Source organism: Caretta caretta, chromosome 13 (genome assembly GCF_965140235.1).
Source record: "Caretta caretta isolate rCarCar2 chromosome 13, rCarCar1.hap1, whole genome shotgun sequence".
Taxonomy (NCBI): Eukaryota; Metazoa; Chordata; order Testudines; family Cheloniidae; genus Caretta; species Caretta caretta.
This window is the reverse complement of record NC_134218.1, coordinates 29,717,313-29,741,200: the sequence shown is the minus strand read 5'-3', so window position 1 is coordinate 29,741,200 and position 23,888 is coordinate 29,717,313. Positions and strand designations below refer to the sequence as shown.

At 46.7% G+C, this 23,888-nt stretch overlaps 1 protein-coding gene and 1 long non-coding RNA gene across 5 annotated transcripts; one reads left to right on the top strand and one right to left on the bottom strand.

Moving 5' to 3' along the window:
* Positions 1-206: 206 nt before the first annotated feature.
* Positions 207-14,104, bottom strand: EDEM2 (ER degradation enhancing alpha-mannosidase like protein 2). Of its 2 annotated transcripts, none has more exons than XM_048820666.2 (11): positions 13,979-14,104; positions 12,784-12,894; positions 11,973-12,012; positions 10,877-10,982; positions 9,698-9,823; positions 8,489-8,700; positions 7,089-7,230; positions 6,455-6,579; positions 5,537-5,681; positions 4,142-4,263; positions 207-3,187 (listed from the first exon to the last, which is right to left on the bottom strand). In XM_048820666.2, exons 2-11 carry the CDS (start codon positions 12,876-12,878, stop codon positions 2,687-2,689), a joined length of 1,614 nt encoding a protein of 537 aa, XP_048676623.1. In that variant the 5' UTR covers positions 12,879-12,894; positions 13,979-14,104; the 3' UTR covers positions 207-2,686. The 2 variants fall into 2 exon arrangements, with proteins under 2 accessions (XP_048676623.1, XP_048676622.1); XM_048820665.2 differs by lacking the exon at positions 13,979-14,104 and adding an exon at positions 13,219-13,387.
* Positions 13,459-18,635, top strand: LOC125622577 (uncharacterized). 3 transcript variants are annotated; one of them, XR_007352744.2, is made up of 3 exons: positions 13,459-13,603; positions 16,602-16,645; positions 17,079-18,635. It is a non-coding gene; the product is annotated as an uncharacterized LOC125622577 (long non-coding RNA). The 3 variants fall into 3 exon arrangements; XR_007352743.2 differs by having other exon boundaries at positions 16,517-16,645; XR_007352745.2 differs by lacking the exon at positions 13,459-13,603 and adding an exon at positions 13,805-13,946 and having other exon boundaries at positions 16,517-16,645.
* The last annotated feature ends 5,253 nt before the right edge of the window (positions 18,636-23,888 follow it).

Here is a 23,888-nt window from a genome sequence, read left to right as displayed (position 1 = left end):
GAGAGCATTAAATAATGTACTTCATGTGTAAATTCCTTGGTTGCTATGATGTGGTCTGGGGGCACTGGAGACCATAAGTCTCAAAATGGGGTTATGCTGGCAAAAAGTTTGGGAATCCCTGTGTTAACATAATCTAATTACTGTTTGGGGCTTCGTATACAGAGACCTTAGCCTGCCTAGTATCATGCTAAACATGACAGTAAAAATCATTTGAACCTTTTATTAAAGATAAAGAAGGACAAACAGTTACAGTATTTGGAATGTAAAGCCTTTAATTTTAACAACATCCTTCCCCCCTTTCCCTTAAGCTGGAGAGTTTTTAGAAGGAAAACATCCTTGTCTGACAGTCTCTTAAATGGTATCAGATGGTAATAACTTTCCTTTTGGGGAAAAGAGAAGAAGTTGAAATGAGCTGGAGCCGTCGATGCTGTTAAAGTCTGATCCCATTTCATCCCAGCTGGTGTCTGAGATTCAGCTGGGGCCGGTACAGGTGGCAATGTCATTGGGGTCCCTCTCTCTGGTCCAGTCTGGTCAGAACATCCCTCAGGATCAGGATGCTGAAGGCCCAGGGTCCCAGGAGATGGTGAGAGTGGCAGCCATGATGAAGTTCCTCCAGAAGCTTCTGAGAGTTCTCTCTGTATCTCCCCTCTGCCAAAGTGTCTTTCTTCAAGCACTGAGAAAAGGGAGTGTTGGGTGGAATAGCTGATCCTCTCATGGTTTAATCCACCAATTTGGCCTAATATGCAACACGTCAACTTCAGTTCATTAACTTCTGGCTCCACATCATTTGTTTTTAATAAGCATAATTTCAACAGTCCTTGGATTATATCAATCATGGCCTTTTTGGTTTAGGCTAATCTAGGTTGTCTGGTTCTCTTGCACCTATTTACAATGTTTTTTATTGAAAATAACTTGACCTACTTTCCATGGCCAATTCTAAAACAGGCAAAAGTTATAGACCTATTGCCACACCAAGGCTCCCATTCTACTTAACAACGTGGGGCACTACTGGCATAAAAATGAGTGTAGAGAGCCCCTGCTTGGTCAGCTTCTGCTACCCCAAGCAAGAACAGATATATTGCACAAGCTAAAAAAGGTAGAAGGGAAGCTAGGAATGGCTATATGGAATCAAACCATCAGGCTATGCTATCTGCAGCCTTGGGCAGTTTGGTTCCTGCTACATCAAAATGAAACTCTTGCAATGCACCTGGCCACCATGATAGAGGTGGGGACAAGCTCCCCAGGGGACTCTGGAAGATCATCTCCCCTGCTGAAGCTGAAGGGTCAGGGTTCTTTATATCTCCTGAGACTCACAGAGCGGTAGGGGTTGTCAGATCCCACCAATAGCCTGTTCATTCAGGAGCAAGGCTTTTCACTATTAGAAAGGGAACCATCATGGTTCGACTTCACTTTAAAAGAATGTGGCCATTAGAAACCCACCCTGCCCCACTTTTAGAGGAGTTACATGTCTATTCAGCCTCTCCTCTGTATTGAGGGGCTGGAGTATTCTATACCTCACTCTGAACAAAACTGGTGTTCTTCCCTGGCTTTGGTCCCATCTCCCTACCCCACACTACCCCTGCCCTACCAATGGACTGCCTGCCTCATGCTGCGTGGATTCCTGCTGACTGCCACATTAGTTCCCAACAAGAAGGTCCACGCAGCTGTTAGGGGGAGATGGGTCATATTAGGCATTGAAGGCAGGGAAGGAGGAAGGGTTTTTCTGAGCAGAGGCAGGCAGAACACTTGGGGAGTCAGCCAAGCCTCGTCCCTTGGGGTTAGAAGGGTTTCTAATCCACAGCACAAAGTCCCTCCTTCCGCACATCACAGGCCCCAGAAAACTACAGAAATTTAATCAGCTTCTAGGTGACATCCACCCAGCAGTCAGCCAGCCAGCCTCCTAAGGGACAGTGTCACGCACAGGGTACTAATGAGCACTAGTGCTAGATGTAAGGGAATGTGTGATGTGAAATGTTCTATGACACAAATTAACTCACTTTCTGACACTTGACAAATCCTCCCATGTTGGTTTCCCCCCAACTGCCAGATGTACAGTTCATTTGTCCAACAGCCCAGCATGGAACTGAAAACCTGTTATCTGGAATAGAGGTTGCCCATGAACTATTCCCCATCTGGGAGCTCTGGGTGTTCAAGCCTGTGCCCACATGATCTCCTGGGACCAGCAGTAAAATTTAAGGCTAATCAGAGAAAATCTGCAATTTAAGGAGTAAGAGAAGTAGCTGCTAGTAATTTGCTTCTGTTCTCATGTTGCTACAGCCAGGTAGCTCAATTTCCTTCTTTTCTTAAGCAGGAGGCACTGGAAACTCTGCATATGGTCGAGACTTTAAACGGCCTCAGAACATTTAACACAGCTGCAAATGAAACAGCAAAAGTCACAGGCTGCAGGCTCTTCTTTCTCAGAGATTTCTGCTTTCCAAACTGGCGACTCATTCTGGTATAACACTTTGAGCTGCGTTAACAAACGGAACAGTAACCCTGATTCATGCAATACAAAAGGCAAGAGTGCAAGGGGATCTAATTGTAGGATATTTTACATAACAGTGGAAATCCTGTTGTGCATTTTTTTCCACCACTGAAAAATATTTCCCACAGAATAAAAAGGTCCACAGAGTGCAAATCCAAGCGGATTTATTAACTTCAACAACTCGGACTCGTAGTGAAGGAGTCACGTGTTGTCTAGAAAGACCTGTCCCAGAACTGAAAGTTTGGAGGTAAAGGGCTGATTAGGGCAGCTCAGGAGAGGGATTCTCCTTTTGGTGTTCTTCTCCGGGTTCATTTCCACCCTGCTGCTCCCTGAGGAAGTATCTGCAGATGCTGTCTGGCTTTCCCTCCCACTGTGGTCTGCAGTTCTCTTGAACGTGGACTTTTTGCTTTTCTTCAGAAAGTAAAACGCTCTCATTAAGTCTTCCACTTCCCACTGCTCTTCCTTCTGTTTTCTACAACAGTGCAGGGCAGCAGGGTCTATGGGGTGAGCTTCGGTATTGAAGACATATCCGCCAGCACCAAGGATGCATTCCCCATAAGGCATGGACACCACATCAAAGGCTGACCCATCATTGTGAATGAAGTTATCTGGGTCAAACAGCAGATATAAGTATTTCACTGTTTCAGCCAAGAAAAAGGATTCCATGCGATTATCCAGTCGGTGATCCCTCAGGTCTTTGATCTGTAAGAGAGCAGATCAAGTGGATTACATCTGTCCTGAACCCAGAACCTCACAGAGTGCTCCTAGATGTCATGAACTTGGGAAAACAGTCAGCTTGGAATTCATCCCTACAGCTAAGCAATACATGGACTCACCCGTCCACTGCCGATTCTTACCCCAAGGAGTTGCCATTTGGCTTGATGGTGCACAACATTTAAAATTAATTACTTCTAACAGTTTCTTTTTGGCTGTTTTATCCAACTGAAACGTCTGCCAGTCACTTGCTCTAACTGCTAATCAGGAGAGAGGAGTTCTGTGCTAAGGATTTCCCATGTGACTTAGCGACATGAAGCGACTTACCCACCATTTCCCAACCTATAAAATGGGGACTTATCTACTTCAGAGTTGTGAGGTTGAATTCTCAGTGTTTGTGCATTAACGATTCATCGTGACAGTGTGAGATCCTTGAATGGCAGGTGTTAGAGAAGTGTAAAGAAATCAACTCGTACAGGCTCAGTTGTATCTGATCAGCACAGGCCCATGTCAGGGCAATGCAGACCTGTACCATTCCAGCAGATCGCTGAGAGGTGCAGTGCCCTACATGCAGTGGGAACATGTCCTGGCCCTGCTTTCTCCCCAACCCCTTGCACCCACAGAGGCACCAGGAGGAAGTAGTTCCTGTGCCGAGGGCAGAGGGAAGTGGGGAGGCTTTTTGTGCCATCCCCAACTCTTACCCACACAGTAGCAGGGCACAATATGGCCCTAACTCCCTTACTGCTCTGGCAGTGGAGTTACTCCCTGAAGCATGAGCAGGGTTACAAAATTGAGTTTTACCACGGGACTGTTTGATTGGTTTTAAAAAACAAGAAAACCTCCCCTCAAGTGATCAGCCAGCCTACAGACATCACCCTCTTTGACAAACTATCAAGAGACCAACACTTGCTGGTTGAAAGCTGGTTTTCAGCAGACACTTACTGTTGCAAATCCACACTCCACCTTACTGATTTTCTCTATGGACTCCACAGCATCTCTCCCCAGTTCTAAGAGGGTGGGATCTCGTGTGGCACGGTACAGATACATGGCACTCTCGATCAGCTCTGCAAAATCCAGCAGCAAAGACTTTGTTACAGTGCACAGAAGACACCCCTGCAATTTGCATAGATTCACCAATACAATTCAAGAGGATCAGATCAATTAGCCCTATATATTGCCTCTGGCTCTCACCCATCTTCCCAGAGGACAAGCCAAATCTGCAATTAAACAGTTTGAATTGAGATGACATGTTAACTATGCATTTCCCGCCTCACATTTAGGGGATGGGAATGAAGTGAAGTTAAAAAAATTTAAAATTAAACTTGCCCTAAAAAAAACCCTAAATTTAGAAAATTCTTTGATACCGCAATTCTGCATCAGACATTTCAGCCCCATAAAAAAAAGTTGTACATTTTATAAGCTACTGAAAGATAGGGTTTCCTGATGTTTAGATACAGGGATGGGTAATATGGATACATCCACGGCAGACATCAGGTGCACCTTCTCTTTTCCTTACTCTAGAAACATTGCTACTGTGATATTGTGACACATTCTAAGAAAATTAGCATTGCTAAGAATTTTTGGTAAAAAAGTCCAGTTTACAGGCCACATGGCGAATGATGTTATGCTGCTGTAACAGCCATTCAGGAAACTCAAATTAACAAATGCATTTGCAGACCTACATGATGCAGTTGCACAAGTAAATGAAGTAGAACCATGTGTGTTGTAAGAAACAGGGAAAAGGGAAATCAATGGTTGTGGAACAGAAAAGGACAAAGGAACGAGGGAGAAATGTTATTTTCAAGTTTCAGAGATGATCTTGCATCACAGGATCATTAACATTATTTGTGTTACTCAACTGCAATAAGGTTAATAAAACTGGAGGAATAGCAAAAGTCTGCTTTACTCTATGCACTTCATTCAGCAAAACCAGACTGGTCTGTTTATAGTCAATTTCACTTTCTAGTTATACTAGTACAGAATCCATGTGTGCAAGTGAACATTTACATTAAAAAGCCTTTTACTGACAGACTTTGAGAACACTTAATACTACACTTGATGCATCTTCTTCAATAGCACAAACCCTATATTTTGGGCCTAATCCATTTGACAGGGCCCCTTTAAGAAGTGGCACAGTGGTTATGCTCCTTTAAAATGTAGTCCTACCTATAGTGAAAGTCAGACTCTTGCTGGAAATGGAAAATTGGAGTGCCCTGAGAATGAAGTTATTATTGCAGTAGTGTAAGATCTTGCAGATTAGATGTTAGGTAACATTTAAATTACTACACTAGAGTAAAAGCAGGACTCAGTGTCAACATGTTTGTTGCTTCTGTTTACCAGGTCTGAGTGGGTATCCTTCTCGCTTCTCCACTGTATAGCCCTGGGGAATGTTGTAAAACTCAGGCAGCCCACCAAACTGTTTCCAAACAGTGTAATAATTGAGGAATGTTCGCATGGCATTATTGATATCCCCTATCAGGCTCTGGGGAAAGAAAAAACACCTAGTGAAGCAACACTCAGTTGGGAAACAACAAACTACACAGGACTTAGCTTAAAAAAAACAACAACCTTTCCTACAGTCATTAAATGAGAAACCAATGGACTGCTCACAGAGTTTGAACATAGTCATATTCAGACAGGGTACCTTAAGAATAGCTGGAGCTAATGAGGAAGCTGGTGACACTTCTGTTGGATCATATTCCATGTGATCTCTGAATTCATACCAAGTTTTCTACTCCCTTCTGGCTGATGTGGGTCTCAGAGGATTCATTTTAGAGCTTCCCTGACTCATCTAGAAGACACTGTTCCTTTCATTTCAGCAGCAGAGGGGCTGTTGCTGCGTAGTCAACTATAGGACACTAGGGAGTGGGAACTACTCAATAAGCAATTCTCATTGCAAGAAATAAACTCAAACATAAAAAGTGTTTAGGAGGAGATGGGGAAGGGATTTTGTCTATTTTCTTAGGGCCCCTCCCCCCCCCCATCTTCATAAGAACTGTGTTAGGAAAGCAGGTTACAATATGGCTGTCCCCATTCACACTTAATCTATGGTTCTGTATGTAGCACTTCTGGAGTCTAATTCAGCTCTGCCAAAGGCTGCAGGAGGTGAAGTCCATCTACACTGCGGAGCAGAGCCAGGCTTTAACCGGGACAGAAGATAAAAGTTATCATCATATGCCCCGGCACAGTATTTGTGGTGCAGATGGACCCAAGACAGGGAGGAACAAGATTAGTGTATGTTATTTCTCTTCCTACCTGTAAGCCTGGCCAGTAGGCCTCTAGGGACTGAAAGACAGGCATGGACACTGTCCCTTTGTACATCTGAACCCACAGGTACCAATCGTCGAATTTTGTGTAGTTCTTAATGGCTTTGTTATATTCTAAAAAGAAGCGGAGAAAAATAATTTAACACAACTGCATTTTTAAATAGCAGAAGAGAAGCCCCTTTTTCCACTGTGGATTAGTCAAATTAACACTAAGAACATTCATTTCTCCCAGAGCACTGTCATACAGAACACTCACAAATCTTACAAGGCCTTATTGTAACAAAAACCATCACTACAGGAAACAGTCTAGAAAGGAGTTTTGTCAGACTTTTAGCATCCTCTTGTTAAAAGGAGTCTAACAGACCAAATGATGGAAAAAGAAATTTAGCTCCAAAAAGACACAGGTACTAGCCTGGCTCTACTGAGGTCAATGGGAGGCCAGAATTTCACCCACAGAGCTGAAGATACCTCAGAAGTGAGTCTGCACCATGGAGTTGCTTAAGGTCACATTTCCAGGGGCCTCTCTCTGTACATACAGATATCTACAGGTGCACTTAAGGAGACACTTTTGGGAAAATCTGGTGAAAAAAGGCCCAGTCATCCAGGAGAAAAAAAGCTCTCACCTAGGAACATGGACATCAGCTCTTCATCATGCAGCAGAATGGCTCCTTTAACAAGGTATTCAAAGTAGGAATCTACCCCTGCCCCAATGCCAGCATCTTGGGCTACCCATTTGGCAGTTACCACATCAATGTGGTTACCCACCTGTGGGAAAAGGAAGAGTTTAAAGAAAAGCCAAAGCTTGCCTGTTAATACTAGATTCCGAGGACGATCTTCTCTTTCTACTGTTTATTTGAAAGCCACGGGTTCCAAAGCACTTGGCAAACTTTATGAAATACAGACACATATAGCAATACAACATTAGTATTGCTGTCCTGATTTTATGATGAATTTGCAACCTTCAAGTTAAATTAACTGTTTTCTGCATTTCACAACTACACCTGGTTTGTCAATAGGCAGACATGAACAATGCTATGGGAACCACTACTTTGCATTTTTTATTTGCAACATTAATGTCTCATTGGTATAAAGTTTTACCTAGGATTTTATTGATTACAATGCCATAAAGTGCAGCTTTGTTAGGTATTATCTGACCTGAACTCTGGGACTACAGAATAGAGTAACTGCATTTTTCTGAAATTCCAGAGGGTTTTAAGCTAGAAAAAACTCTTTAGATACAAGGAAAAAACCTATTTGTGGCACTCGAGTTCTACAGCGTGGCATTATGGAGCTGGGCAAGACCATAACCATATGCTTAAAGATTTTTCTCTGTTACAGTGCATGTGTGGAAACAGATTTGTAGTCATTCATAATTTTTTTCTTTAAATTTGCCAAGGTCCTCATTGAGGTCTAGTCACATGTGGAGACGGACATTTTTAAACTTCAGAAATGTCCAAGTTTTGTGTACAAAAATGTAAGTGTCAAGAGAAAATATTTATATTTATATTTTAAGTATGGGGAAATTGTGTTCCAACCCTCCTCTCCAAAGCCTAAATTATAAACATCTGAATTGACTAGTCTCATTTAAAAAAAAATAAATAAAAAAATCCCCCTTTGACAGAGACTAAACTTGGAATAGCGGCACTAAAGCAACGTTTTAAGGAGGCTGTGAGCCAGTAATGACAGAGGATCATAACGAAAGCGGAGTTATAAAAATTATAAAACTGTGAAAATCACAACATTTGCCCGCCAGCCTCTTCTGGGTAGAATACAAGAACTGTGTAATGTATCCGAGGTGGATATAGTCTAACTGAAGTTACCAGGGTTCTGGAACAGTAGGCTAAGTGCCACCTACTGCAGGATTACTGGTATTGCAGTTATACTCATGTAGTACTATAAGGTATCACTCATTTAAAGATAACGCGTGTCCTCTATCTATCCTGGCTTACCTAGTACTGCCTCCTGTACACTGTTTACAAAAAGGATGTAAGCATAACATGAAGGGCGTTTCCCCCCCACTCACCAATCCAATATCGGAGCGATTTTTCCACAGGGCCTTAATGGCTTTTCTGGCCACATCCTCAAACACTAGGTCACCCGTAAGATGGCTTAACGTGGCAAATTCCACTATGAATGTTCCGATACCAGCAGTACAGGTAACTGGGGTCTCTCCAGGGTTTACTCCATGCAGCAAGTTCACTGTCCCATATGGCATCCCAGTTGGGGTCTGAAAAGCTGAAACACATCACAGTCGTGATTCACAGGAGAACGTTCGGCATCTATCACCAGACAACATTTAACAGGCTGACTGTTACTGCCTGTGCCTCTCATTCAAGCATGGATGCCAGCAAGAGACCAGGGGTTTGGAGTAGTCTGAAGTGCACTGAAATAAATGGGAGGTGGCACCATAGCCCGGTATGGGGGAGAGAGGTAGAACCCAGAAGGCTAGACAAGAAATGCTGGACATCGATTGTGGAGACCTATCACTTAGCATGCAGTGTTTGAGGGTATGCCTGCCTCACTGCACAAGCAGGATGATCTCTGAGGATGCAAACGCTGAACAGCTGCCTCATTAACTGAATGCAGTCCAATCTGTGCCCGGGACGAGGCACATAAAACCAACACAACAACTCACGTACTCTGACTGTGTATCCTAATGGAAGCCCACAGTGGGGCAGAGTTGAGTTTGCACATTTTCTGCCTCTAGAGACCATCACTTGACCACCTTAATGTTCTTTTAACATTTTTTTTTGCTTGGAGTAATTAATATACATGATGGCGTACATTCATGTGACTGATAGCACCACGTTCCGGGTGTTTCCTGCAGGCATTACATATACCTAATGCTGTCATTTCAGAAGACTACACTCACATTTCCTGCGATATTTTGTCTCAAGTGACCCAGAGTCCTGCATTCTGCTTCCAACAACCATCCCACAGCTGCTTTGGAAGCTTCAGAGGTTTCCATGTGGATTGTAAAGGATTTATTTGAGCCTAGGCTCATTCCCCAGACTTCAGTAACACCAAAATACTTGTACATCAGTGCAGCACTGACAAAAATATGGCCGTTTAATACAGCTAGTTAGACTTCCCCTATGATTCCAGTGATCTGGGGACTATTTTAGATGCTGAAGTGATGGCACTTTTATTACTACTGGCCAGTTAACTCAGCATCTACTATGCAGAAGAGTGCAGAGAGAAGTTAGATCTGCAGCTCTGGAAAGGTTCTCACCTGGTAGGAGTTTACGAGCAGCTTCTTCCGCCATCCTCAGAAGAGGTCCTGAGCACGGCCATCCTGCTTCCACTTCAACACCAGCTTTCTTAGACAGCAAGTGAGCAGACAGGAGACCACCTACCACTGGAACAGTGCAAAGTGAGGGGCTCATTAGGAAGTACAGGGAGGAATGAACTGATGGTTTTGCGCACAAAACCCCCAAATCAGCAGCATTTGATTCCATAACTAGGAAGTTGTGGCGGGGAAGGGGAAGACAGATGGCTCATCTCTAGTGTCTAAGAAGGTGCTAATCAAAGATGCTTTGCAAAGATAAAAAGTTGGATTTATTCTTGTTCTTGCTTCTTTGTAAACTGTCAAAAAGAACTGGAAGCACTTCTTCTACCTCATTGCATTAGAAGCAGCAGATCTTACCTATGCCCGTTTATCTGTAGTACAGATACAGACAACTGAAGAACTATTGGGATTATGACATCAGGAGAATAAAGTATGAGCAATTGAAAGGGAGAGTGGATGGGGTTGTCTTGTATTTTAAATGAGCCCAGAAATGTGTAACATAGCAAGTGTAGGTCAAAAACTATTAATGTGTAAAATATTTTACCAGAAACTGTCTCAGGGTGCAGAAACTAGCAGAGCAGGAGAATGAGAATAAGCATAGCACAGTTTTCTTCTCTGAAAGTGTCATTTAGGTAGAGGGAATTGAAGGAGTAGAACAAGCAAGTAGTGCTGAAGGCAGAGGTCGTCATGATTTTTCAAGCGAAAGAGGACTTTAATCATAGCTTCTTAAATAGACAAAATTACTCTCCATTCCAGAACATCGTCTGCCTCAAGGGACACAAGAAACTTATTCTAGAAGCAACAGCAGATTTGATGTGTAACTTTATGACTTCAGCAGGAAACCTCTCATTCTGAAACTTAAAACTAACCTTGAACAAGAACACAAACTGTAGTATGCATAGTTTACATATGGAACCATTCAAAAGGGGGCTGGGAGGTAATGCACAATGAAGGAAGGGAGGTGTATTTTTCTTTGTTTAGTTTGTATGCAGCAGAATTCAATTCCCACTGTTCTTCTGCATTGCCCTTCTGCATTAGATATAAAATTATGAATTCACAGAGACTGTGATTGTGACACACAAACGACTTTCAAGTTAAGCCCTACTCCAGCACCCAGCTCACCTCGGATGTTGGTTTCAAAGACAGACGCATTTACGTCAATATCAAAATCCACCCCCTCCTGCAGCACATTGACAACCCTCTGGAACTCTGAAACATTTCCCAAAATCTGGAAAAGAAATCAGGACAAATGAGAGGGAGGCTCATGAGGCAGCAAATGACTACACTCAGGAAAACAAAGGAGCAATTATAAGGAACGCATGACATAACAGACTCCTCAGCAGCTTCACTATAGGGTTAGATGCTGTTTTAAACCTTTTTCACTTGACCAAGCTGCAGGGGCGGCAGGTTTGTATAATTTTTGGTGGTGCCCAGAACAGGTCCAAATCCTGCCCACGGCTCTGGGAAGGAGTTTGGGTGTGGGAGGGAGTTTGGGGTGCAGGCGGGATGCGGGCTCTGGGAGGGTGCAGGTTCTGGGCTGGGGTAGGCATGCAGGAGGGGGTGCAGGCGGGGATGCATGCTCTGAGAGAGAGTTTGGGGGGGACGACAGACGAATGGACTGCCACGTGCCTCCTCCGGCACAACAGCTGCCTCAGCCTGCCCCTGGCGCCGCTCCCTTGTAGCCGGGAGCGGCCAGTGAGGGAGCGCAGCACGGAGCTGTAGGGGACAGCTCAGGGGCGGTGCGCGGGGTGGCAGGCAGAGCCGGGGGAGAGATCCGGCTCCGAACCTTGGTGGAACAGGGCCCTGAACTTGCTGGAGCCCAGGCACCACGGGCCCATACAACTTGCCGCCCCTGACTAGCTGTGAGCACAAGCTGCTGACTCACGAAACTGAGGATATAAAAGACACTAAGAAAAAGATTCCTATTTGATTGTCTTCAAAGCTTTCCCCCCTCATTCTGGGTCCTTATGCCATATTTAGAAGGTGTCAGAGGCTGGGCACTCCAGGCACCTGCATCTCAGTGGAGTGAAGTCAATGCAGGCTCTCCCTCTCTCAGTTAATAAGTTTCTCTCACAAGTAAGTGAAGAGCACCTGAGAGGAGCAGAGGTAAATCGAGGCCTCTAATGCAGGATATTTAAGAAGTGCAGAAAGTAATATTGTATGAAATAAAACAGAGAGAAATTAACAAGAAAAGGTTGTAATTGAGTGAGATACTTACTAGTAGAGTGTCCAAAGCATCAATCAACGTGAGAGAAAAACTAAAAGAGAAAAGAAGGCAGTGTGAGGAAATGTCAAGTGAGATAAGTAGCAGCCAGGGTGACAGACAGTAACAAATATAACACTTGAATATTTAACAGCAAAAACAAAAAAAGTCTAACTACAACTCCAGTTACTGAGAGGCAACAGCGTGAGCCAACCTGAGACCCCTAAGCTGTGTATAGAGAAGACTGGGAATTCTACCCAGAGGACATCTATCATCCTGCTGAATCTGTCAGATCACAACCATTGCCACTAATAGCATCAACACAAAATTATGACTCCACTGGAGGGCCAGGCAACAGGTAGGGCTAAGAACAAAAATATACTGTATTCCAACAATACCTGCAGCCTTAGTGGTAAAAATACCTCCCAATAATATTTCGTGACATAATCATCTTATTCACAGAGTTGTTTTAGCCGCATTGGTCCCAGGATATTAGCGAGACAATAAATATATTACCTTACCCACCCTGTCTCTCATCTTTTCCTTAAACAATTCTCTTTTACTGGCAGGTGCCTGGCTTGTGTGATCCAATTGGTTTTTCTCCTTCACCAACATATACGATTCAAGCTAATGCAGTTTGAGACTCCACCTTTACCAAACGGCTTGGCACAGTTACAGCAGAGACCAGGACAGCGCCCCACAGAGTCGTCAGAGCTAAAGATGAAGGTCTTTTAGATTTTTAAGTCTAGGGAGAGGTAGGGAAACGCCGGCACCCTGGACACAGCAGGCAAACAAGCTCATAGGGAACATTAACCCTCTCCAGTACCTTCCCCAGGTGTCCTGTCCATCACACGTCAGAGGCCGCAGTTCATCGTAGGGAAACGCGTTTTCCAGGTAGCTGTCGTAGGCGTGGTAGAACATGGACTTGACCCGCTCCCTGAGGGCAGAGGCGGCATTGGAGCGCGGACACGGCTACGGGCCTACCGGCACGCCAGGGCTGCGCCCCCGGCTTGGCCAAACCGGCCCGGGCTTCCCCCGCCCGCCGCCCGCACTGCCCGGGCCGCTTGGCAGCCGCACGTCGCTTAAGCGCCCAGATGCGCGGCCCGGCCCCTTCCACAAGCCTGGGCGGGACTCGCCTACTGCCCCCAGCCGGGCCGGAGCGGGGCCGCACCGAGCCCGGGGCCGGAGCGGGGCCGGCCAGGCCGAGGGGGCCGCTCCCGGCAGGGGGAGCTGGGGGGAACCGAGCCGCCCTGAGCCTCACCGGTAGTGGGCGGTGTCTATGCCGCGGGCCGCCCCCTCCCCGGCGCCCGGCAGGTGCAGGGCCCAGAGGCAGCACAGCAGGTACCAGGAGCGGAGCATCGGGGGGTGGCAGCGGAGCCCGGCCGCGCCGCCGCTTCCGCCCCTCACGAGGGGGTAGCCACGCCCCTTCTGCGCGCGCGTCGGTCCCACTACTTGCCCCCCCCCGGCAGTAGGCCTTAATGCGCCTGCGCACAAAAAGTACCTTCCACTTCCGGCTTCTCTAGCTACCGTGGCAAGTCCCCGCCCTCCGGAATCCGTCGTGTCTCAGGACGAGGCTGCGGTTTCCCCTTCCGGGGCATAGGGCAGCACCTGGAGCTGCTGCCAGGCTTGGGGTCTTGACCCTAGAGGTAGCCACGTTTGGTTTCCCTCGCGGGGAGGGGCGTGTCCCAGCCACCGGCCTGGCCCGGCCCGTTACGGCCACGGTCAGGGACGGGCCGCGCCCTGGGCGCGGTGACCCAGCCCTGCACAGGCCTCTCCACAGCGTCCCTGGCAACCCCCCCCGCGCTCTTCTCCCCGCCCTGCGCGGGGCGCCCGGTCGCTGCCCGCGCGGCTCCCGGGGCCAGGTCCTCGGCAGGAAGCGCATGCCGGGGCTGCGAATGAGAGGGAGGGTTTTAACCCCCGGCCGGTCAGCTTTGAGTTGAGCCAGTGGCTTAATTTCCCGCCAGTTCTTCCGGCACCGCAGGAGCCTTGGTACGCAGCTTTTATCATGGCCGTTGCCTTACCTCGAATGCCCTGTCAGTCTGCTGCTTTCCCTGAGACTTCTTCAGCCTGAATCAAACGTCTTCTCTTCCGGGGTGCCTTCCAGACCAGTGGGCGGTGGTGCCGCTGCTTTCCCTGTAACCCTGAGTGCCTCAAACACCTGCCGCTGGAGCTCCTGTGTCTGGAGGCTTCCCTCCATCACACACGCACGCGCCCAGTGACTGTGTATTAAGCAGCCCGGGTTCAGTCTTCTGACTCTAGGAACCTGCTCCTTAGACCACGTCCCCACTCTGGCCTTCACCGGCCTTGTTTATACCTGGCACGATGAACGCAATGCCCCCCCCAGTCCTGAATTTTCCCCAAAACATGTGCTCTGTAATGTCCAGCCCTTTCCTGGAGAATTCAGCGAGAGACTAAGAACATAAGAACGACCATTCTGGGTCAGACCAAAGGTCCATCAAGCCCAGTATCCTGTCCTCTGACAGTGGCCAATGGCAGGTGCCCCAAGAGGAATGAACAGACAGGTTATCATCAAGTGATCCATGCCCTGTCACCCAGTCCCAGCTTCTAGCAAAGAGGCTAGGGTCACCATTCCTGCCCATCCTGGCTAATAGCCATTGATGGACCTATCTTCCATGAATCTATCTAGCTAGCTCCCTTTTGAACCCTGTTATAGTATTGGCCTTCACAACACCCTCTGGCAAGGCGTTCCAGAGGTTGACAGTGCGTTGTGTGAAAAAATACTTTCTTGTGGTTGTTTTAAACCTGCTACCTATTAATTTCACTTGGTGGCCCCTTGTTCTTGTATTATGAGAAGAAGTAAATAACACTTCCTTATTTACTTTCTCTATACCACTCATGATTTTATAGACCTCTATCATATCCCCCTTTAGTCGCCTCTTTTCCAAGCTGAAAAGTCCCAGTCTTATTAATCTCTCCTCACATGGCAGCCATTTTATATCCCTAATCATTTTTGTTGCCCTTTTCTGAACCTTTTCCAATTCCCATATATCTTTTTTGAGATGGGGCAACCACATCTGCATGTGGGCATACAGGGATTTATATAGAGGCAATATGATATTTTCTGTTTTATTATCTATCCCTTTCTTGATGATTCCCAACATTTGGTTTGCTTTTTTGACTGCTGCTGCACATTGAGTGGATGATTTCAGAGAACTATCCACAGTGACTTCAATATCTCTTTCTTGGGTGGTAACAGCTAATTTAGACCCTGTCATTGCATATGTAGTTAGGATTATGTTTTCCAATGTGCATTATTTTGCATTTATCAACATTACATTTGATCTGCCATTTTGTTTCCCAGTCATCCAGTTTGTTCCTTTAAAAATATATTACCAAGCGGCTTGCCACATTAGCCGGAGTTAACATTCACTTTACATCAAACACAGCACTGGAATGGTTTAGATTAAAAGTAAAACAAGTTTATTAACAAGAGGCAATAAGATTGTAAGTGAATTCACATATAAAGGGTAGAGTTAGAAATGGTTACAAGCAAATTAAAGTGAAAAATGCTTTCTAGAGGCTAAGACCTTACAAAACAAGCTACAGCCTTTGTTCAAGGGAGTTTCCTTACCAACATATGCTCCAGAAAGTGGCTGACCAGCCCCTTTGGTCAAGAATCCCATAAAGTCCAAATGGTTTCTTTGTTGTCTCAGGTGAAAGATAACTTGTGGTTCTTTGCCCCTTTGTTGTCTAGTGAGCTTTTGAAATGGTTTCTTCTGAAGATTACCCCTCAAAGTAAAGTTCATTAGAGCCTAACAGCAGCTCCCAACACAGGTCCTGGCACGCAATTTTGGGTTCAGAGCTGCTCAGCTACTTTTTCAGAGCACCAGTTGGGCTTGTGGAGGTGTGGGGCAGGAAGTGTGAGCTTCCTTTTTTGAATCCTGCTTTTAGCGCCTCTGTGCCTCAGAAACACACCTGTCTCTGCCTTCTTCCGACCCTATGAAACCAGTCTCCTTGGTCCAGTCCCTGAGGTAAAAGTGTTTCCTTCCCCAGGTACTTCAACCTTGCCTCCTTCCAGCCAGCCCCCAGGAACTCAGCCCATCTCCCTCTCCATGCTCCCATGTTCCCATGAACACTCTTCATCTCCAAATCTCTATCCTTCCTTCCATGCCACTCAGTAATACACCCTCCACTCAAAATCTCTCTTAGGCCTCTATTGCCCATGCACTGCCCACTCTGCAAAACCAATTCACCCCTCTCCTTGTCAAATAAAGTAATTCACTGAGGCTCTACAACCCTCCCAGAATCTACTGCAGTGAGGGCACCTCCACCTCAACAGTCAATTGCTCCTTCCCCCTGACCTTTCTTTGGGGGCCCTCTGCTGCCCCTCTTCCTGGTGCACCCTCTCGTGGAAGCCCCAGCTTGTTGTGCACAGGCTGCTATGCTGCTTTGCTCTCCTCCTGGGAAGACTCCAACGCAGCACCTTCTGCTCTCTCTCACTGCTCACAACCCTGCTCTCAAAGGAGCAGCAGCTCAGAGGTTACTTGGCTCATCACTCCCCGCTTCCCCGCTCTAACACTTGCTTGTTTTTCTTACAGCCCCAGTTCCCAGAGCGTGTGACTTCATGAGAATCTTAGCTTTGGTTTAAAACAAATTGTAAGTTTCTCATCCTTGTGGTTGCAGGGAAAAGCTTGGAAAATGTGAGCAACTCCATCTCCAAAGGACAAGTAAGCCACATATTTATTTTTAAAATCTCACGATTTTCAGTTTCACAATCACATACAAATACATATTTTCTTATAAACACAGCCCCAGCTGATGGTTAGTAGTGCTGCTGGGCAGTGATGAGTCTAGCTGGATCATGAACCAATGTGGCTATTGGAGGTCAAGCTTCCTCCAGACCAAGTGATGCTATGTAGCTAGCTTTTCATTTTCACCACCATTCGCTCCATCTTGTTTGAGTTCGTCTCCAGGCACCTGCTTCTCACCCAAGAGTGGAGTCTAGATTGGAACCAGGATAGGTGCATGATTGCACTATGTATGTCAGAAGTTAATCTTTCTTTTCTTTTCTTTTCTTTTCTTTTCTTTTCTTTTCTTTTCTTTTCTTTTCTTTTCTTTTCTTTTCTTTTCTTTTCTTTTCTTTTCCATTAATGCCCACAGCATGCGGCTCATGAACTCAGGAAGACACAGCCCTGCCCTGCCCAGAAGAACTCAGTCTAAGAACAGGAGACAGAGCAGTTATTTGAGGTTGTACAGTCTCCTGATTTCCTCCTGTAGATCTTGAATAGGATAGGTGAGAGCATGGTGCCTCTGGAGCCCCACAGGTGAATGATCTGGTGAAGACCAGTGCTTCATCTCTCTGACCGCAGGCTGCAAAGAAGAATCGGTAGAATCGTAGAGCATTCTCTTCCAGGCCTGTATTAGTGCGGTACACTGCAGCTGACAGTACTAGGTGCCACAGAGGGACTGAGGGTCATGCAAATAGGCACCCTTGCCTTGTGTGGGGATAGGAGGAGGTCACTGATGCCATTTCTGCTCTATGATCTGGCTGGGAGCTGAACTGGGAAGATTGCTGTATATTGGGGATGGACAGGTGAAATTGGAGATGTCTCTTCTCTTTCCTGGCCTTCCAGATTTCCTCCTTCCAAGTGCTCTGCCTCCCTTCACTTCAGACTGAGCCCTTGCAAGATGCCCAGTGCCCACAGGGACATGCTTCAACCAAGCTGGAGGCTGATGGCTGGCACTGAGCTATACTGATGTGCTGTTGCCAGCATTCCCCACTGGCAGCACATTATAAATCCTGACCCACCCTGGTTTTGAATGATTGGCAGTTACCCAATGTTCCCAACGTCACTCTTGGTACGGTCCATTAAATCTGTGTTCCCCCATGCTGATTGTGAGTTCTCCCTTGCAGTATGGGCGTTTATTAACAGCGGCTGGTCTCTCTTCTCTGTGCCCCCATGTCTCAGAGGGTTCGATTGGTCCCTAATAGCTCACGTTCTCTCTCTAAAGCAGTTATTCCCGGAAGTGAGTGTGCATGCACGTGGTGAAGGAGTGCAGGCGAGGCACATGCGCAGGAAGGGATGGTAGGAAGGTCAAGGCATTTGGCAACCTAGGTCTTGGCCTGCCAAAGCTGTGCTCTGTGGAAACCAAACCTATCAAGCAAATTGCTCTCAGGAAAGGGAAGAGTACGGTCAGCCTGAAAGCCAGCTGTGTGTAGCTATGGTGCATCACATTGTTGCCAGCTGTCACTTGTTAGAATGACAGGTGCTTTTACTCTCAGTCTTTAAGGGGATACATCTTTATTTGAAGTACCCACAGCAGTGGGCAGAGGGGGGTGACAGCTAATTTTGGTGTAGTCTTTTGCAAACTGGTGTTCTTTTAAAGAAAGCAGAAGTTTCATGGACTGACAGCTACAGTGCTGGTGGGTTGGTTTCTTGGCTGGGTGTGTGACCACTAGGTGTCACTGCAGGCTTGTGTACAAACAAAAAGCCACCGAATAATTTCCACATATTGTTCATTTGCTGCAGTTGTAATTTAGTCTTCTAGGGCCATTTATCATAAAGCCGTCTGCTCTCTTATTCCATGGCTGAAGGCTGCAAGAGTATGTCTCACTATGCTCCTGGGAGAATCAAAGTACTGGAGTTGATTTCACTAAAAGCTGTCACAGCACATTATTGGAGCACATTTTATTAAAGTTCATTTTCCAGACTTAAATTTAACAGCGTTCTAGACCACTGTCATTTACCATACACTGGAACAGTCATTTCTCTATCAAAGTCAGTTATTGAATTCTAAAAGTTTTCAAACATATTTTTGAAAGAGATACAGTATGTGACTTGAAAGAAAAACAGGAGGACAAGATGCTAGAGCAGTAAAATGCTCCAGTGTCTTTCATACAGTGAGATGCTGGAATCTGGGACACAAGACAGCAACAGTGAGACTACAAATAACGGAATATGAAAAAGGCAGATTCCACAGGTGAAATTACACAAATACCAATCGGAGCATGTTAATTGCACATTACTCCAGTGGGCACCTGCGAAATATGGTGGAAAAAAATCTCCTTCCTCCTTCCTATAATGTGGTATGAAAATATTCCAAACAAAAGAGCTTCCTATCTTTCTACCTGCTAAGGCCAGAGTGTGTCCAAGACCAAGAACGAGACTAACAGAGGAGTTTGCAGTGGTGTTGTAGCTGTGTCGGTCCCAGGATATTAGAGACAAAGTGGGTGAGGTAATATCTTTTATTGGACCAACCTCTGTTGGTGAGAGAGATGAGCTTTCAAGCTCCAGAGAGCTCTTACTCATTGCTAAAGATATTCCTCGCCCACCTTGTCTCACTAACAGAGGAGGAAGCTGTCAATGATGTTGAATCATTCCTTTAAGGTGTGATGATCGGAGAGCAGAACTGTTTAGGATGGAGGAATAGGTGGTTCTAAAATGAGTCTTGCTTGTAACAGACTCCATCCTGTGTAGTGCTAAGACCCTGGACTTCTATTATAATAGCAGCTCATCACCATGCAGAAGGCACTTACAGGATCAGGCCCGCTATATAACATTTGAGAGGCAAATGGATCCTGTATTGTAGTAGCTGAGGTGAAGTAGCGCTGGAACTTTGCATCATTTCTGAACTCCTGTCAGTCCTCATCCCCTGACTGCTTTGCCTTTTAATCATGTTAGACACTCGGGAACCAAACTGCCAATTTACCCTATGGCCTGGTCTACGCTACAAGTTTAGGTCGAATTTAGCAGCGTTACCTCGATTTAACCCTGCACCTGTCCACATGACAAAGCCCTTTTTTCCGGGCTCTTAAAATCGATTTCTTTACTCCACCACGACGAGGGATTAGCGCTGCAGTCGGCCTTGCCAGGTCAAATTTCGGGTAGTGTGGACGCAATTCGACGGTATTGGTCTCTGTGAGCTATCCCAGAGTGCTCAAATGTGACTGCTCTGGACAGTGCTCTCAACTCAGGTGCACTGGCCAGGTAGACAGGAAAAGGCCCACAAACTTTTGAATCTCATTTCCTGTTTGGCCAGCATGACTAGCTCACCGGCACAGGTCACCATGCAGAGCCCACCAGCACAGGTGACCATGCAGTCCCAGAATCACTGAAGAGCTCCAGCGTGGACTGAATGGGAGGTATGGGATCTCATCGCTGTATGGGGAGATGAATTCGTGCTGGCAGAACTCTGTTTGAAAAGACAAAATGCCAAAATATTTGAAAAAATCGCCAATGGCATGAATGACAGAGGCTATAACAGGGACCCGCAGCAGTGCTGCGTGAAAATTAAGGAGCTCAGGCAAACCTACCAAAAAACCAGAGAGGTAAACGGCCGCTCCAGTTCAGAGCCCCAGACATGCCACTTCTATGATGAGCTGCATGCCATTCTAGGGGTGCAGCCACCACTACCCCAACCCTGTGCTTTGACTCCATGCATGGAGTGGGAGGCAACATGGAAGCGGGTTTTGTGGGCGAGGAAGATGATGATGAGGAGGAGGTTGTAGATAGCTCACAGCAAGAAAGCGGAGAAACCGTTTCCCCCAACAGCCAGGATCTGTTTATCACCCTGGACCTGGAGCCAGTACCCCCTGAACCCACCCAAGGCAGGCTCCCGGACCCTGAAGGCGGAGAAGGGACCTCTGGTAAGTGTACCTTTGTAAATATTATACATGGTTTAAAAGCAAGCATGTTTAATGATTAATTTGCCCTGGCATTCACGGCCAGTATAGCTACTGGAAAAGTCTGTTAACGTATCTGGGGATGGAGCGGAAATCCTCCAGGGACATCTCCATAAAGCTCTCCTGGATGTACTCCCAAAGCCTTCGCAAAAGGTTTCTGGGGAGGGCAGGCTTATTCCGTCCTCCATGGTAGGACACTTTACCACGCCAGACCAGTAGCACATAGTCGGGAATCATTGCAGAACAAAGCATTGCAGCGTATGGTCCCAGTGTTTGCTGGCATTCAAACAACATCTATTCTTTATCTCTCTGTGTTACCCTCAGGAGAGTGATATCATTCATGGTCACCTGGTTGAAATAGGGTGGTTTTAGTAATCAGACATTCAGAGGTGCTCGTTCCTGCTGGGCTGTTTGCCTGTGGCTGAACAGAAATCTTCCCTGCTGTTAGCCACGCGGTGCGGGGAGGGGTGAAGCCATCATCCCAGAGAACTGGGTGTGTGTGTGTGGGGTGGGGTTAGTTGGGTTTCTGCTGCACGTTAACCCGGAAAGTGCAGCCCCTCCTTTTCAATTGCCAGCCCATTTTAAATGGCCAACCCAACGGCTACTTTGTATGGGAAATGGGGGCACCGCTGTTTGAAACCATTCCCACATGTTATGAAGGTTATAGAAGCTAAAAGACTGTGGCTTACCATGGCTGCCTGCAAGCCAAATTCTGCTGCCTGGCCCTGCGTGAGTGATCTCTCACACCAAACCGGCATACCCTCCATAAGAAGCAGAATGCGACCTTGTAGTGAAAGCACATGTGCTATGTAATGTTAACAGCAAGGTTTACCGTGAAAGAGTGTACCCCTTGTTCTATAAAATGTGTCTTTTTAACTACCACTCTCCCTTTTTTCCCTCCACCAGCTGCATATGTTTCTCCTTCTCAGAGGCTAGCAAAGATTAGAAGGCGAAAAAAACACACTCGCGATGTAGTTGAACAGCTCCTGACAACTGTCCAGGCCGCCTGTGTATGGCTTCATGAGCCATGGCATTAAGGGGTAGGCTGGGTCCTCAAGGATAACTATAGACATTTCAACATCCCCAGCGGTTATTTTCTGGCCTGGAAAATAAGTCCCTTGCTGCAGCTGTTGAAACAGACCAGAGTTCCTGAAGATGCGAGTGTCATGTACCTTTCCTGGCCATCCCATGTTGATGTTGGTGAAATGTCTCTTGTGATCCACCAGTGCTTGCAGCACCATTGAAAAGTACCCCTTTCGGTTTATGTACTTGCTGCCTTGGTGCTCTGGTGCCAAGATAGGGATATGGGTTCCGTCTATCGCCCCACCACAGTTAGGGAATCCCATTGCAACAAAGCCATCCACTATGACCTGCACGTTTCCCAGAGTCACTGCTCTTGATAGCAGCAGCTCAGTGACAGCGTTGGCTACTTGCATCAGAGCAGCCCCCACAGTAGATTTGCCCACTCCAAATTGATTCCCGACTGACCGGTAGCTGTCTGGCGTTGCAAGCTTCCACAGGGCTATTGCCACTCGCTTCTCAACTGTGAGGCTGCTCTCATCTTGGTATTCCTGCTCTTCAGGGCAGGGGAAAGCAAGTCACAAAGTTCCATAAAAGTGCCCTTACGCATGCGAGAGTTTCGCAGCCACTGGGAATCGTCCCAGACCTGCAACGCTATGCAGTCCCACCAGTCTGTGCTTGTTTCCTGGGCCCAGAATAGGTGTTCCACGCCATGAATCTGCCCAACTGACACCAGGATGTGCACATTGCAGGGGCCCATACTTTGTGAGAAGTCTATGTCCATGTCCTCATCACTCTCGTCACCGCGCTGCAGTCGCCTCCTCCTCGCCTGGTTTAGCTTTTCTTGCAGGTTATGGTTCTGCATATCCTGTTGGATAATGTGCATGGTGTTTATAGTGCTCAGAATTGCCATGGTGATCTGAGCGGGCTCCATGTTCCCAGTGCTATGGCGTCTGTGCTGAAAAAAGGCACGGAACGATTATCTGCCGTTGCTCTGACGGAGGGAGGGGTGACTGACAACATGGCTTACAGGGTTGGCTTACAGGGAATTAAAATCAACGAAGGGGGTGGCTTTGCATCAAGGAGAAACAGAATGGCCCCCTCAAGTATAGAGCTCAAAACCCTGGGTTAGCAGGCCGTTGATTTCACGGAGGAGGGGGGAGAAAATGAATACAAAACAAATCTGGTCTATTTCTTGTTTTGATCCACTTCATCTATCTTTATACATTTTAGCTAGCATCAGATGGTGTAGTACAACTGCTAGCCATCGTCGTCTCCTGGGTGCTCGGCAGAAGACGGTGCAGTATGACTGCTGACCATCGTCGTCTCTTGGCTGCTCACCAGAAGACCATGCAGTACGACTGCCGGCAGGACTGAATCTCCATGAGACAAAACTTAAAAAGGGAAATGACCTGGCTGAGTCACTCCCATGTCTGCCCAGGTGCCCCTGATCGACCTCACTGAGGTCGGCTAAAAGAGCACCCAGGAGTACGGTGATGATGGCTACCAGTCATACTGCACCATCTGCTGCCAAAAGGCAATGAGCTTCTGCTGTGTAGCAATGCAGTACCGTGTCTGCCAGCATCCAGGAGACATACGGTGATAAAGAGCTGAGCAGGCTTGCCGTGGTATGGCGACTGCAGGGGTAACCCAGGAAAAAAGGAGCGAAATGATTGTCTGCTGTTGCTTTCACAGAGGGAGGGAGGGAAGGGAGGGCCTGACGATATGTACCCAGAACCACCCGCAACAATATTTTTGCCCCATCAGGCATTGGGATTTCAACCCAGAATTCAAATGGGTGGCGGAGACTGCGGGAACTGTGAGATAGCTACCCACAGTGCAACGCTCCGGAAGTTGACGGTTGCCTCGGTACTGTGGACACACTGCGCCGACTAAATGCACTTAGAGCATTTGTCTGGGGACACACACAATCGACTGTATAAAAACGCTTTCTACAAAACCGACTTCTATAAATTCGACCTAATTTCCTAGTGTAGACATACCCTAAGTCCCATTGAAACAAAATGAGTTTGCGGGCAGTGCCACGCCCTCCGCTGCATGGAGTTTGGCAGCGTCGCTGTGAAGGAATCTGGCTCTGAATAGCTCATGCTTCCAGAGCATGTTAGAGAAACTGAAATTGCTGGAGCCTGCGTAGCACCTGCCTTTAGGATATAGAGTGAACGCCACGTAGTAGCACAACCAGTGCCTTAATGTTAATCAGCACAGATGTGCCCTGTGCAAACAGAAATACTGTGGAGAAATGGAAA